The sequence below is a fragment of the Pseudophryne corroboree genome, chromosome 3 (genome assembly GCF_028390025.1).
Source record: "Pseudophryne corroboree isolate aPseCor3 chromosome 3, aPseCor3.hap2, whole genome shotgun sequence".
Lineage (NCBI taxonomy): Eukaryota > Metazoa > Chordata > Amphibia > Anura > Myobatrachidae > Pseudophryne > Pseudophryne corroboree.
In genome coordinates this window covers 800,315,747-800,333,441 of record NC_086446.1, presented here as the reverse complement: position 1 = coordinate 800,333,441, position 17,695 = coordinate 800,315,747, and the positions used below count along the sequence as shown (strand labels likewise).

At 41.5% G+C, this 17,695-nt stretch overlaps 1 protein-coding gene across 1 annotated transcript in view; it reads right to left on the bottom strand.

Moving 5' to 3' along the window:
- The window catches only part of FHIP2A (FHF complex subunit HOOK interacting protein 2A), an 86,978-nt gene that overhangs the window by 58,059 nt on the left and 11,224 nt on the right, over positions 1-17,695 (bottom strand). Inside the window, exons 2-5 of the mRNA XM_063962684.1 lie at positions 15,621-15,699; positions 3,768-3,937; positions 2,690-2,794; positions 2,169-2,291 (exon numbers count right to left, since the gene is read on the bottom strand). Of these exons, the coding sequence (XP_063818754.1) occupies positions 2,169-2,291; positions 2,690-2,794; positions 3,768-3,937; positions 15,621-15,699 (477 nt within the window). The remainder of the gene's footprint in view (positions 1-2,168; positions 2,292-2,689; positions 2,795-3,767; positions 3,938-15,620; positions 15,700-17,695) is intronic.

Genomic DNA, 17,695 nt, shown 5'->3' with positions numbered 1-17,695 from the left:
CATTTTATTTTATCTGATTCAGGAAAAACTACAGGTAGTTTTTTCACTCCCACATAATACCCTTTTTTGTGGTACTTGTAGTATCAGAAATATGCAACACCTCCTTCATTGCCCTTAACGTGTGGCCCTAATGAGAAATACGTTTGTTTATTCACCGTCGACACTGGATTCAGTGTCCGTGTCTGTGTCTGTGTCGACCGACTGAGGTAAATGGGCGTTTTTAACGCCCCTGACGGTGTTTCTGAGACGCCTGGACCGGTACTAATAGTTTGTCGGCCGTCTCACGTCGTCAACCGACCTTGCAGCGTGTTGACATTCTCACGTAATTCCCTAAATAAGCCATCCATTCCGGTGTCGACTCCCTAGAGAGTGACATCACCATTACAGGCAATTTCTCCGCCTCCTCACCAACATCGTCCTCATACATGTCGACACACACGTACCGACACACAGCACACACACCGGGAATGCTCTGACAGAGGACAGGACCCACACTAGCCCTTTGGGGAGACAGAGGGAGAGTTTGCCAGCACACACCAAAACGCTATAATTATATAGGGACAACCTTATATAAGTGTTTTCCCTTATAGCATCTTTATATATATCTCAATATCGCCAAAATCAGTGCCCCCCCTCTCTGTTTTAACCCTGTTTCTGTAGTGCAGTGCAGGGGAGAGCCTGGGAGCCTTCTCTCCAGGCTTTCTGTGAGAGAAAATGGCGCTGTGTGCTGAGGAGATAGGCCCCGCCCCTTTTTCGGCGGGCTCGTCTCCCGCTATTTAGTGAATCTTGGCAGGGGTTAAATATCTCCATATAGCCTCTGGGGGCTATATGTGAGGTATTTTTCGCCAAAAAAGGTTTTCATTTGCCTCCCAGGGCGCCCCCCTCCCAGCGCCCTGCACCCTCAGTGACTGCCGTGTGAAGTGTGCTGAGAGGAAAATGGCGCACAGCTGCAGTGCTGTGCGCTACCTTTAGAAGACTGCAGGAGTCTTCAGCCGCCGATTCTGGACCTCTTCTTACTTCAGCATCTGCAAGGGGGCCGGCGGCGCGGCTCCGGTGACCATCCAGGCTGTACCTGTGATCGTCCCTCTGGAGCTGATGTCCAGTAGCCAAGAAGCCAATCCATCCTGCACGCAGGTGAGTTCACTCCTTCTCCCCTAAGTCCCTCGTTGCAGTGATCCTGTTGCCAGCAGGACTCACTGTAAAATAAAAAACCTAAGCTAAACTTTCTCTAAGCAGCTCTTTAGGAGAGCCACCTAGATTGCACCCTTCTCGGCCGGGCACAAAAATCTAACTGGAGTCTGGAGGAGGGTCATGGGGGGAGGAGCCAGTGCACACCACCTGATCGGAAAGCTTTACTTTTTGTGCCCTGTCTCCTGCGGAGCCGCTATTCCCCATGGTCCTTTCAGGAACCCCAGCATCCACAAGGACGATAGAGAAATGTAGTGTACGGTTCTCTCTGAATGACGACAGATCCCGCTGCTCTATTTAATACGTAGTGTACGATTCTCTCTGAATGACAACAGCTCCTGTCTCTCTATGTAATACGTAGCGTACGGTTCTCTCTGAATGACGATAGCTCCCGTCGCTCTATGTAATATGTAGTGTACGGTTCTCACTGAATGACCACAGCTCTCGTCGCTCTATGTAATACGTAGTGTACGGTTCTCTCTGAATGACCACAGCTCTCGTCGCTCTATGTAATACGTAGTGTACGGTTCTCTCTGAATGACCACAGCTCCCGTCGCTCTATGTAATACGTAGTGTACGGTTCTCTCTGAATGACGGCAGCTCCCATCACTCTATGTAATATGTAGTGTGCAAGCGGGGGTTTCTTTTCAGGTCTGAGTAGATCCGGAAAAAATCCCTGATAAATAGCCTGTTATGAAGTGTCCAAACCAAGTTATCACATAGGTCCAGGAACCTTTTCCGGAATCTATGTGTTAATGCCCAGTAACAGAGTAATTTACCGGGTGAGAATGAAGGGCTCTTATTGAACAGCCCCGGTAATTAAAGCACGAGGCTATCTCATCCGGTAATTTACTAGGTCTAACTGAATCCCCCCCGTAGTGTAAGTATTTTTTTCAATGGTGGCAGCTCTCCGGTCTCTCTGCAATATGTAACCTACAGATCTCTGAATGGCGGCAGCTCTACGCTGCTCTAGAACTCACCTCCAGAAAGAAGTTGACCAGATATGGGTCCTGTTTAAGCTTCGCACACACTATACACAAGAACTGGATCTCTTCATTCTCCGTGGGATTGGCCAGCACCTCCCCGCACAGCCGGATAAGTTTCTACGGCGGGGAACAAAGAAAACAATTTCAATACAAAGTTTGATGCGATTGCGGTTATTTCATACGGCGTGTCAGACCGCAGGATGCGAGAATCCAGGAGGGGCGAGCGGTAATGCCTTAGTAGTGCACAATATAAAATGGCTCATTTGTAAATTAATTAATACCTGTATATTATAATGTTATTATAAAAACTGTACGCAGATTTCTGCTGGTGCATTTCAGCCAATCAGTGCGCACACAATAAAAGTGCTGTTTGATGCCCTGATTCGGGGAAATAATTTAAGAACGATTTTGCTGGCTCGCTGGGGAAATGACACAGTTTTAAAACTTTCACAAACAAATACAAATAAGCGCCAGCGTTTGTGGCTTTATGCGCTACGTGCGGTTTGCAGAGTCACCTGTACTGGTCGGTGCACGTTGATATGCGGCAGAAGGGGCTGCTTTATCCTTCCCAGAAGCTTTGTGTAGAAGACCAGGATCTGCTGCTTCATGCCTGGAGGACACTGCCGGAGACAGCACAAGTTACACTACAGAACAATACACAATCATCTGTTGTGGTTTCCTGTACACTCGGCGGATACACAATATCAGGAAGTCACCTCCGGCCGCTGAGCGTTCCCGGGAAACATATAGGAAAGGAGTGTAATTAAACTTATTCCGCAGCATACTGTTTAGGACAGCAGCCAATTGGAAAACAGCTTTCAATACCCCATCTTGTACTAAGCTAATATCCTATTGGTTGATTTGGGCAAGGCTGTTTGTATCATGCAGCAAGATTAGCTTGAGGGGGTTTCATTCTAGTGTTCTAGGGTCATCACTGCAAGCACGAGACACAGGCAATAACAAGTGTCTCCTCTCTCTCTCTACATATATATATATATATATACACACACACATGAAAATGTATCCAGCGATACAGGACGCTGAGCGCGCTCCAACAGATTACCACCAGGGTGCAGCACGGGGTGTACAATGGCACATAGGGTGTTATACCTGGGTCCGGGTCACCCGTATAACAGGGAGGACGCAGAGCGCAGGACGGGGTGTACAATGGCACATAGGGTGTTATACCTGGGTCCGGGTCACCCGTATAACAGGGAGGACGCAGAGCACGCTCCGACAGATTCCCACCAGGGCGCAGCACGGGGTGTACAATGGCACATAGGGTGTTATACCTGGGTCCGGGTCACCCGTATAACAGGAAGGACGCAGAGCGCAGGACGGGGTGTACAATGGCACATAGGGTGTTATACCTGGGTCCGGGTCACCCGTATAACAGGAAGGACGCAGAGCGCGCTCGGACAGATTCCCAGCAGGGAGCAGCTAGAAGCCGGGGGCTACTCTTGCTATATACCTGGTTTAGTACATACGGGTGGTTTACATGACACAGAGTTCTGCATAGAAGTGCCCAGATGCGGCCCCCCCTGGTGACATACTAACCGGCACAATGACACAGTATAACGGAACGACACTCACGTCGGCTTTCCCCAGGGTGTACAGCGTCTCCAGGACCTTGTGATGTAACAAATACTCCATACAGGGCCCGGTCTCCCCAGATTCCCGCTCATGTTCTTCCTGCACCAGGATGTCCAGCATCTGCTCCAGGTGAGAGGGGATGTTGGTATCGGTGACGGGGGCTTTGTCATCTGTGCCACAGGAGAACAGGGAACAGACGTTATGGTGACAGGTCGTACAGCAATGACATAGGAGCAGCCATCTTACTTACTACGTTCAGGTGAAAGGGATCAGCCACAGACTACAATGGAGCAGGGCCCCCGCAGCGGAGCTAACAGCAGCAGGGGCCCCGGCAGCGGCACTAACAGCAGCAGGGGCCCCGCAGCGGCGCTAACAGCAGCACGGGCCCCGCAGCAATGACAGGAAAACTCATAGTAGTGAAATAACTGATACAGTTTCTGTAACCGGGAAGGACTTGCACGGCTTTGTTTACAAGGTGATTTATGTATTATACTTTCTGAAACAATGAACATTGCTCAAAGGCATAAATACGCCCTCACGTGCCAGCAGCCAATCAGCAAGAAACTTGAAATCGGCATAAGGCAAGTACAACAATGGAAGCTGTTTGTAATGGGTGTGGTTCGGATTTGGAAGCAAGGCAGAAAGGACACAATGTAAGGGGAGGAAATACATTTATATTGTTTCTGTGCAGGGTAAATACCGGCTGCTTCTGCATGTAGCCCACAAATCTTAGCTTTATTTTTACACTGCAATTTAGGTATCAGTTTGAACACCCCCCTCCCAAATCTCACTCTCTCTGCACGTTTCATCCCTTACCGTATATCTCCATGTATTCTACAGTACATCCATTACCATACATATCCCTGTCAACTACATCCATTACCGTATATATCCTTGTCCACTACATCCATTACCGTATATATCCTTGTATTCTACATCCATTACCGTATATATCCTTGTATTCTACATCCATTACCGTACATATTCATGTATTCTACATCCATTACCGTATATCTCCATGTATTCTACAGTACATCCATTACCATACATATCCTTGTCCACTACATCCATTACCGTATATATCCTTGTATTCTACATCCATTACCATACATATCCTTGTCCACTACATCCATTACCATACATATCCTTGTCCACTACATCCATTACCGTATATATCCTTGTATTCTACATCCATTACCATACATATCCCTGTCAACTACATCCATTACCGTATATATCCTTGTCCACTACATCCATTACCGTATATATCCTTGTATTCTACATCCATTACCGTATATATCCTTGTATTCTACATCCATTACCGTACATATTCATGTATTCTACATCCATTACCGTATATCTCCATGTATTCTACAGTACATCCATTACCATACATATCCTTGTCCACTACATCCATTACCGTATATATCCTTGTATTCTACATCCATTACCATACATATCCTTGTCCACTACATCCATTACCGTATATATCCTTGTATTCTACATCCATTACCGTACATATTCATATATTCTACATCCATTACCGTATATATTCATGTATTCCACATCCATTACCGTATATATCTATGTATTCTACATCCATTACCGTATATATTCATGTATTCTACATCCATTACCGTATATATCCATGCATTCTACATCCATTACCGTATATATTCATGTATTCCACATCCATTACCGTATATATCTATGTATTCTACATCCATTACCGTATATATTCATGTATTCTACATCCATTACCGTATATAGCCATGTATTCTACATCCATTACCGTATATATCCATGTATTCTACATCTATTACTGTATATATCCTTGTCAACTACATCCATTACCGTATATATCCTTGTCCACTACATCCATTACCGTATATATCCTTGTATTCTACATCCATTACCGTATATATCCTTGTATTCTACATCCATTACCGTACATATTCATGTATTCTACATCCATTACCGTATATCTCCATGTATTCTACAGTACATCCATTACCATACATATCCTTGTCCACTACATCCATTACCGTATATATCCTTGTATTCTACATCCATTACCATACATATCCTTGTCCACTACATCCATTACCATACATATCCTTGTCCACTACATCCATTACCGTATATATCCTTGTATTCTACATCCATTACCATACATATCCCTGTCAACTACATCCATTACCGTATATATCCTTGTCCACTACATCCATTACCGTATATATCCTTGTATTCTACATCCATTACCGTATATATCCTTGTATTCTACATCCATTACCGTACATATTCATGTATTCTACATCCATTACCGTATATCTCCATGTATTCTACAGTACATCCATTACCATACATATCCTTGTCCACTACATCCATTACCGTATATATCCTTGTATTCTACATCCATTACCATACATATCCTTGTCCACTACATCCATTACCGTATATATCCTTGTATTCTACATCCATTACCGTACATATTCATATATTCTACATCCATTACCGTATATATTCATGTATTCCACATCCATTACCGTATATATCTATGTATTCTACATCCATTACCGTATATATTCATGTATTCTACATCCATTACCGTATATATCCATGCATTCTACATCCATTACCGTATATATTCATGTATTCCACATCCATTACCGTATATATCTATGTATTCTACATCCATTACCGTATATATTCATGTATTCTACATCCATTACCGTATATAGCCATGTATTCTACATCCATTACCGTATATATCCATGTATTCTACATCTATTACTGTATATATCCTTGTCAACTACATCCATTACCGTATATATCCTTGTCCACTACATCCATTACCGTATATATCCTTGTATTCTACATCCATTACCGTATATATCCTTGTATTCTACATCCATTACCGTACATATTCATGTATTCTACATCCATTACCGTATATCTCCATGTATTCTACAGTACATCCATTACCATACATATCCTTGTCCACTACATCCATTACCGTATATATCCTTGTATTCTACATCCATTACCATACATATCCTTGTCCACTACATCCATTACCGTATATATCCTTGTATTCTACATCCATTACCGTACATATTCATATATTCTACATCCATTACCGTATATATTCATGTATTCCACATCCATTACCGTATATATCTATGTATTCTACATCCATTACCGTATATATTCATGTATTCTACATCCATTACCGTATATATCCATGCATTCTACATCCATTACCGTATATATTCATGTATTCCACATCCATTACCGTATATATCTATGTATTCTACATCCATTACCGTATATATTCATGTATTCTACATCCATTACCGTATATAGCCATGTATTCTACATCCATTACCGTATATATCCATGTATTCTACATCCATTACCGCACATATTCATGTATTCTACATCCATTTCCGTATATAGCCATGTATTCTACATCCATTACCGTATATATCCATGTATTCTACATCCATTACCGTATATATCCTTGTATTCTACATCCCTTACCGTAGATCTCCATGTATTCTACAGTACATCCATTACCACACATATCCTTGTCAACTACATCCATTACCGTATATATCCTTGTATTCTACATACATTACTGTACATATCCTTGTATTCTACATCCATTACCGTATATATCCTTGTCAACTACATCCATTACCGTACATATCCATGTATTCTACATCCATTACCATATATATCCATGTATTCTACATCCATTACCATATATATCCTTGTATTCTACATCCATTACCGTATATATCCATGTATTCTACATCCATTACCGTATATATCCGTGTATTCTACAGTACATCCATTACCGTATACATCCTTGTCAACTACATCCATTAAGTTATATATCCATGCATTCTACATCCATTACCGTATATATCGTTGTATTCTACATCCCTTACCGTATATCTCCATGTGGGTGTCGTACGGTATGCCAGCGCTTGGGCTCCCGGCGCCCAGCATATCGGCGCCGGGAGCCCGACCGCCGGCATACCGACAGTGTGGCGAGCGCAGAGGAGCCCCTGGCGGGCATGCTGCGCTCGCCACGCTGCGGGCACGGAGGCGCGCCACACTATTTTATTCTCCCTCCAGGGGGGTCGTGGACCCCCACAAGGGAGAATAGTTGTCGGTATGCCGGGTGTCGGGATTCCGGCGCCGGTATACTGTGCGCCGGGATCCCGACATTCGGCATACAGAAGACCACCCCTCCATGTTTTCTACAGTACATCCATTACCGTACATATCCTTGTCAACTACATCCATTACCGTATATATCCTTGTATTCTACATCCATTACCGTATATATCCTTGTCAACTACATCCATTACCGTATATATCCATGTATTCTACATCCATTGCCGTATATATCCATGTATTCTACATCCATTACCGTATATATATCCTTGTATTCTACATCCATTACCGTACATATTCATGTATTCTACATCCATTACCGTATATAGCCATGTATTCTACATCCATTACCATATATATCCATGTATTCTACATCCATTACCATATATATCCATGTATTCTACATCCATTACCGTATATATCCATGTATTCTACATCCATTACCATATATATCCATGTATTCTACATCCATTACCATATATATCCATGTATTCTACATTCAATACCGTATATCTCCATGTATTTTACATCCATTAACGTACATATCCATGTATTTTACATCCATTACTGTACATATCCATGTATTCTACATCCATTACCGTATATATCCTTGTATTTTACATCCATTACCGTATATATCCTTGTATTTTACATCCATTACCGTATATATCCATGTATTCTACATCCATTACCGTACATATCCATGTATTCTACATCCATTACCGTATATATCCATGTATTCTACAGTTCATCCATTACCGTATATATCTTTGTCAACTACATCCATTACGTTATATATCCATGCATTCTACATCCATTACCGTATATATCCTTGTATTCTACATCCCTTACAGTATATCTCCATGTGGGTGTCGTACGATATGCCTGCACTCGGGTTCCCGGTGCCTAGCATATCGGCGCCGAGAGCCCGACCGCCGCATACCGACAGCGTGGCGAGCGCAAAGGAGCCCCTGGCGGGCACGCTGCGCTCGCCACGCTGCGGGCACGGAGGCGCGCCACACTATTTTATTCTCCCTCCAGGGGGGTCATGGACCCCCACGAGGGAGAATAGTTGTCAGTATGCCGGGTGTCAGGATTCCGGCGCCGGTATACTGTGCGCCGGGATCCCGACATTCGGTATACAGAAGACCACCCCTCCATGTTTTCTACAGTACATCCATTACCGTACATATCCATGTCAACTACATCCATTACCGTATATATCCTTGTATTCTACATCCATTACCGTATATATCCTTGTCAACTACATCCATTACCGTATATATCCATGTATTCTACATCCATTGCCGTATATATCCATGTATTCTACATCCATTACCGTACATATCCTTGTATTCTACATCCATTACCGTATATATCCTTGTATTCTACATCCCTTACCGTATATCTCCATGTATTCTACAGAACATCCATTACCATACATATCCTTGTCAACTACATCCATTACCGTATATATCCTCGTATTCTACATACATTACTGTACATATCCTTGTATTCTACATCCATTACCGTACATATCCATGTATTCTACATCCATTGCCGTATATATCCATGCATTCTACATCCATTACCGTACGTATCCATGTATTCTACCCCCATTACTGTACATATCCATGTATTCTACATCCATTACCGTGTATATCCTTGTATTTTACATCCATTACCGTATATATCCATGTATTCTACATCCATTAACGTACATATCCATGTATTTTACATCCATTAACGTACATATCCATGTATTCTACATCCATTACCGTATATATCCATGTATTCTACATCCATTAACGTACATATCCATGTATTCTACATCCATTAACGTACATATCCATGTATTCTACATCAATTACCGTATATATATATCCATGTATTCTACAGTACATCCATTACCGTATATATCCATGTATTCTACAGTACATCCATTACCGTATATATCCTTGTCAACTACATCCATTACGTTATATATCCATGCATTCTACATCCATTACCGTATATATCCTTGTATTCTACATCCCTTACCGTATATCTCCATGTGGGTGTCGTACGATATGCCTGCACTCGGGTTCCCGTTGCCCAGCATATCGGCCCCGGGAGCCCGACCTGCGGCATACCGACAGCATGGCGAGCGCAGAGGAGCCCCAGGCGGGCACGGAGGCGCGCCACACTATTTTATTCTCCCTCCAGGGGGGTCGTGGACCCCCACGAGGGAGAATAGTTGTCGGTATGCCGGGTGTCGGGATTCCGGCGCCGGTATACTGTGCGCCGGGATCCCGACATTCGGCATACAGAAGACCACCCCTCCATGTTTTCTACAGTACATCCATTACCGTACATATCCTTGTCAACAACATCCATTACCGTATATATCCTTGTATTCTACATCCATTACCGTATATATCCTTGTATTCTACATCTATTACCGTACATATCCATGTATTCTACATCCCTTACTGTATATATCCATGTATTCTACATCCATTACCGTATATATCCATGTATTCCACATCCATTACCGTATATATCCTATATCCATGTATTCTACATCCATTACCGTATATATCCTTGTATTCTACATCTATTACCGTACATATCCATGTATTCTACATCCCTTACTGTATATATCCATGTATTCTACATCCATTACCGTATATATCCATGTATTCCACATCCATTACCGTACATATCCATGTATTCTACATCCATTACCGTATATATCCATGTATTCTACATCCATTACCGTATATATCCATGTATTCCACATCCATTACTGTACATATCCATCTATTCTACATCCCTTACCGTATATATCCATGTATTCTACATCCATTACCGTATATATCCATGTATTCCACATCCATTACCGTACATATCCATGTATTCTAACATCCATTACTGTACATATCCATCTATTCTACATCCCTTACCGTATATATCCATGTATTCTACATCCATTACCATATATATCCATGTATTCTACATCCATTACCGTATATATCCATGCATTCTACATCCATTACCGTACATATCCATGTATTCTATATCCATTACCATATATATCCATGTATTCTACATCCATTACCGTATATATCCATGTATTCTACATCCATTACCGTACATATCCATGTATTCTACATCCATTACCGTATATATCCTTGTATTCTACATCCCTTACCGTACATATCCATGTATTCTACATCCATTACCGTATATATCCATGTATTCTACATCCCTTACCGTATATATCCATGTATTCTACATCCATTACCATATATAGCCATATATTCTACATCCATTACCGTACATATCCATGTATTCTACATCCCTTACCGTATATATCCATGTATTCAACATCCATTACCATATATATCCATGTATTCTACATCCATTACCGTACATATCCATGTATTCAACATCCATTACTGTATATATCCATGTATTCTACAGTACATCCATTACCGTATATATCCATGTATTCTACATCTATTACTGTATATATCCTTGTCAACTACATCCATTACGTTATATATCCATGAATTCTACATCCATTACCGTATATAGCCTTGCATTCTACATCCCGTACCGTATATATCCTTGTATTCTACATCCATTACCGTATATATCCATGTATTCTACAACCATTACCGTACATATCCATGTATTCAACATCCATTACCGTATATATCCATGTATTCTACAGTACATCCATTACCGTATATATCCTTGTCAACTACATCCATTACGTTATATATCCTTGTATTCTACATCCATTACGTTATATATCCTTGCATTCTACATCCCTTACTGTATATATCCATGTATTCTACATCCATTACCGTATATATCCATGTATTCCACATCCATTACCGTATATATCCTATATCCATGTATTCTACATCCATTACCGTATATATCCTTGTATTCTACATCTATTACCGTACATATCCATGTATTCTACATCCCTTACTGTATATATCCATGTATTCTACATCCATTACCGTATATATCCATGTATTCCACATCCATTACCGTACATATCCATGTATTCTACATCCATTACCGTATATATCCATGTATTCTACATCCATTACCGTATATATCCATGTATTCCACATCCATTACTGTACATATCCATCTATTCTACATCCCTTACCGTATATATCCATGTATTCTACATCCATTACCGTATATATCCATGTATTCCACATCCATTACCGTACATATCCATGTATTCTAACATCCATTACTGTACATATCCATCTATTCTACATCCCTTACCGTATATATCCATGTATTCAACATCCATTACCATATATATCCATGTATTCTACATCCATTACCGTACATATCCATGTATTCAACATCCATTACTGTATATATCCATGTATTCTACAGTACATCCATTACCGTATATATCCATGTATTCTACATCTATTACTGTATATATCCTTGTCAACTACATCCATTACGTTATATATCCATGTATTCTACATCCATTACCGTATATAGCCTTGCATTCTACATCCCGTACCGTATATATCCTTGTATTCTACATCCATTACCGTATATATCCATGTATTCTACAACCATTACCGTACATATCCATGTATTCAACATCCATTACCGTATATATCCATGTATTCTACAGTACATCCATTACCGTATATATCCTTGTCAACTACATCCATTACGTTATATATCCTTGTATTCTACATCCATTACGTTATATATCCTTGCATTCTACATCCATTACCGTATATATCCTTGTATTCTACATCCATTACCGTATATATCCATGTATTCTACAACCATTGCCGTACATATCCATGTATTCAACATCCATTACCGTATATATCCTTGTCAACTACATCCATTACGTTATATATCCATGCATTCTACATCCATTACCGTATATATCCTTGTATTCTACCTCCCTTACCGTATATCTCCATGTGGGTGTCGTACGATATGCCTGCACTCGGGTTCCCGGTGCCCAGCATATCGGCCCCGGGAGCCCGACCTCCGGCATACCGACAGCATGGCGAGCGCAGAGGAGCCCCAGGCGGGCACGGAGGCGCGCCACACTATTTTATTCTCCCTCCAGGGGGGTCGTGGACCCCCACGAGGGAGAATAGTTGTCGGTATGCCGGGTGTCGGGATTCCGGCGCCGGTATACTGTGCGCCGGGATCCCGACATTCGGCATACAGAAGACCACCCCTCCATGTTTTCTACAGTACATCCATTACCGTACATATCCTTGTCAACTACATCCATTACCGTATATATCCTTGTATTCTACATCCATTACCGTATATATCCTTGTATTCTACATCTATTACCGTACATATCCATGTATTCTACATCCCTTACTGTATATATCCATGTATTCTACATCCATTACCGTATATATCCATGTATTCCACATCCATTACCGTATATATCCTATATCCATGTATTCTACATCCATTACCGTATATATCCTTGTATTCTACATCTATTACCGTACATATCCATGTATTCTACATCCCTTACTGTATATATCCATGTATTCTACATCCATTACCGTATATATCCATGTATTCCACATCCATTACCGTACATATCCATGTATTCTACATCCATTACCGTATATATCCATGTATTCTACATCCATTACCGTATATATCCATGTATTCCACATCCATTACTGTACATATCCATCTATTCTACATCCCTTACCGTATATATCCATGTATTCTACATCCATTACCGTATATATCCATGTATTCCACATCCATTACCGTACATATCCATGTATTCTAACATCCATTACTGTACATATCCATCTATTCTACATCCCTTACCGTATATATCCATGTATTCTACATCCATTACCATATATATCCATGTATTCTACATCCATTACCGTATATATCCATGCATTCTACATCCATTACCGTACATATCCATGTATTCTACATCCATTACCGTACATATCCATGTATTCTATATCCATTACCATATATATCCATGTATTCTACATCCATTACCGTATATATCCATGTATTCTACATCCATTACCGTACATATCCATGTATTCTACATCCATTACCGTATATATCCTTGTATTCTACATCCCTTACCGTACATATCCATGTATTCTACATCCATTACCGTATATATCCATGTATTCTACATCCCTTACCGTATATATCCATGTATTCTACATCCATTACCATATATAGCCATATATTCTACATCCATTACCGTACATATCCATGTATTCTACATCCCTTACCGTATATATCCATGTATTCAACATCCATTACCATATATATCCATGTATTCTACATCCATTACCGTACATATCCATGTATTCAACATCCATTATTGTATATATCCATGTATTCTACAGTACATCCATTACCGTATATATCCATGTATTCTACATCTATTACTGTATATATCCTTGTCAACTACATCCATTACGTTATATATCCATGTATTCTACATCCATTACCGTATATAGCCTTGCATTCTACATCCCGTACCGTATATATCCTTGTATTCTACATCCATTACCGTATATATCCATGTATTCTACAACCATTACCGTACATATCCATGTATTCAACATCCATTACCGTATATATCCATGTATTCTACAGTACATCCATTACCGTATATATCCTTGTCAACTACATCCATTACGTTATATATCCTTGTATTCTACATCCATTACGTTATATATCCTTGCATTCTACATCCATTACCGTATATATCCTTGTATTCTACATCCATTACCGTATATATCCATGTATTCTACAACCATTGCCGTACATATCCATGTATTCAACATCCATTACCGTATATATCCATGTATTCTACAGTACATCCATTACCGTATATATCCTTGTCAACTACATCCATTACGTTATATTCTACATCCATTACGTTATATATCCTTGCATTCTACATCCATTACCGTATATATCCATGTATTCTACAACCATTACCGTACATATCCATGTATTCAACATCCATTACCGTATATATCCATGTATTCTACAGTACATCCATTACCGTATATATCCTTGTCAACTACATCCATTACGTTATATATCCTTGTATTCTACATCCATTACCGTATATATCCTTGTATTCTACATCCATTACCGTATATATACACATGTATTCTACATCCAGTAACATAGAAACATAACGCATTTGGATCATTTTCCCATGGTGACATCTACCTATGTAAACCGTTCCCCAAATAACGATCTTTAGGTGCATTTAATTGGAGAACACGGAAACTTTTACTCTGTATCTTATGGAGTTATAGAGATAGTTTATAGTCACCCAGGGGAGTCAGGCGAGACGGAGATAAATCTCTCCCATTTTGCATTGGCCCAATCAGTAATAGCAAAAATAAATAAATCATTGCATGCTTACTAGCATGGATCGATTAGTAATGCCTTGCACGGGGTGGATGATTTGGCTATCTCACACAGGCTCCCATGCCTGGCTGGTGACAGATGGTTTATAAAATCATGTTGCGTGAAGGTGTTACTGTTTACGTGTCAGCTTTGCTATAAATACTCCATGAAACATGTATGAGTAGAACAATAGATGGAGCCGAGGAGACAATGAGGGGACTCTCTTACCAGAGGTCTCTATGTAGTAATGGGTGATGGCTTTCCAGTGGTACACGAAGTCTTCTTGTAGCGGCAGCGATGGTGCGAGCTGCATAGGATGGAACAAGAGCGTTACTATCACACACACGACATGCATGTACAAGATATGTGCTAACGTGTACTGAATAACTCTTGTGCAGTCGCTCAAATATGCAGAATTAGCTGCCCCAGTACTGGGAAGGTATTTACACAGCTCCAGAGAAGCACAACATTATCACATGGCAGAAATACAACACAACACAGTTTGTCCCTTTCAGCCACCGTACACTGCAGACACGTGAGCTGCATAGCAGAGGACCGTCACCCGGCGCTAACATTTACACAATTGCTTCAGACCAAAGTGACCCTAAATCTCTGGCTAGAAAATGAGTAATATGGATTAAACGTCTGACGGGGCTAATAATCTGCCACGGAGACCAGGAAAATGAGGAGCACAATGACAGGAGACCTGCATATCATCACCTGGGTATGTCTGCAGTGATGCAGATCCCACAGGAGAGCAGGCCGCCTCCTGTTTGGTATGATTGGTTAGTCATACCCCTGACTATAATCCTACAAAATTCCTGACTTTGTGCAAGTGTACCTAGAAGAACTGATGCCGTTTAGAAGGCAGAGAGTGGCCACACCAAATAATGATTTCATTTAGATTTCTCTTCTGTTCATTCACTTTGCATTTTAATTGATAAATATAAACTATTAACACTTCTATCTGTGAAAGCACTCTTACTTCGCAGCATTTTTTACACACCTGACTAAAACTTTTGCACAGTACATATATATATATATATATATACACACATACATACATACATACATACATACACACACACACACTGCTCAAAAAAATAAAGGGAACACTAAAATAACACATCCTGGATCTGAATGAATGGAATATTCTTATTAAACACTTTGTTCTTTACATAGTTGAATGTGCGGACAACAAAATCACACAAAAATTATCAATGGAAATCAAATTTATTAACCCATGGAGGTCTGGATTTGGAGTCACCCTCAAAATTAAAGTGGAAAAACACACTACAGGCTGATCCAACTTTGATGTAATGTCCTTAAAACAAGTAAAAATGAGGCTCAGTAGTGTGTGTGGCCTCCACGTGCCTGTATGACCTCCCTACAACGCCTGGGCATGCTCCTGATGAGGTGGCGGATGGTCTCCTGAGGGATCTCCTCCCAGACCAGGACTAAAGCATCCGCCAACTCCTGGACAGTCTGTGGTGCAACGTGGCGTTGGTGGATGGAGCGAGACATGATGTCCCAGATGTGCTCAATTGGATTCAGGTCTGGGGAACGGGCAGGCCAGTCCATAGCATCAATGCCTTCGTCTTGCAGGAACTCCTGACACACTCCAGCCACATGAGGTCTAGCATTGTCTTGCATTAGGAGGAACCCAGGGCCAACCGCACCAGCATATGGTCTCACAAGGGGTCTGAGGATCTCATCTCGTTACCTAATGGCAGTCAGGCTACCTCTGGTGAGCACATGAATGGCTGTACGGCCCCCCAAAGAAATGCCACCCCACACCATTACTGACCCACTGCCAAACCGGTCATGCTGGAGGATGTTGCAGGCAGCAGAACGTTCTCCTTGGCGTCTGCAGACTCTGTCACGTCTGTCACACGTGCTCAGTGAGAACCTGCTTTCATCTGTGAAGAGCACAGGGCGCCAGTGGCGAATTTGCCAATCTTGGTGTTCTCTGGCAAATGCCAAACGTCCTGCACGGTGTTGGGCTGTAATCACAACCCCCACCTGTGGACGTCGGGCCCTCATACCACCCTCATGGAGTCCGTTTCTGATCGTTTGAGTAGACACATGCACATTTGTAGCTTACTGGAGGTCATTTTGCAGGGCTCTGGCAGTGCTCCTCCTATTCCTCCTTGCACAAAGGCGGAGGCAGCGGTCCTGCTGCTGGGCTGTTGCCCTCCTACGGCCTCCTCCACGTCTCCTGATGTACTGGCCTGTCTCCTGGTAGCGCCTCCATGCTCTGGACACTACGCTGACAGACACAGCAAACCTTCTTGCCACAGCTC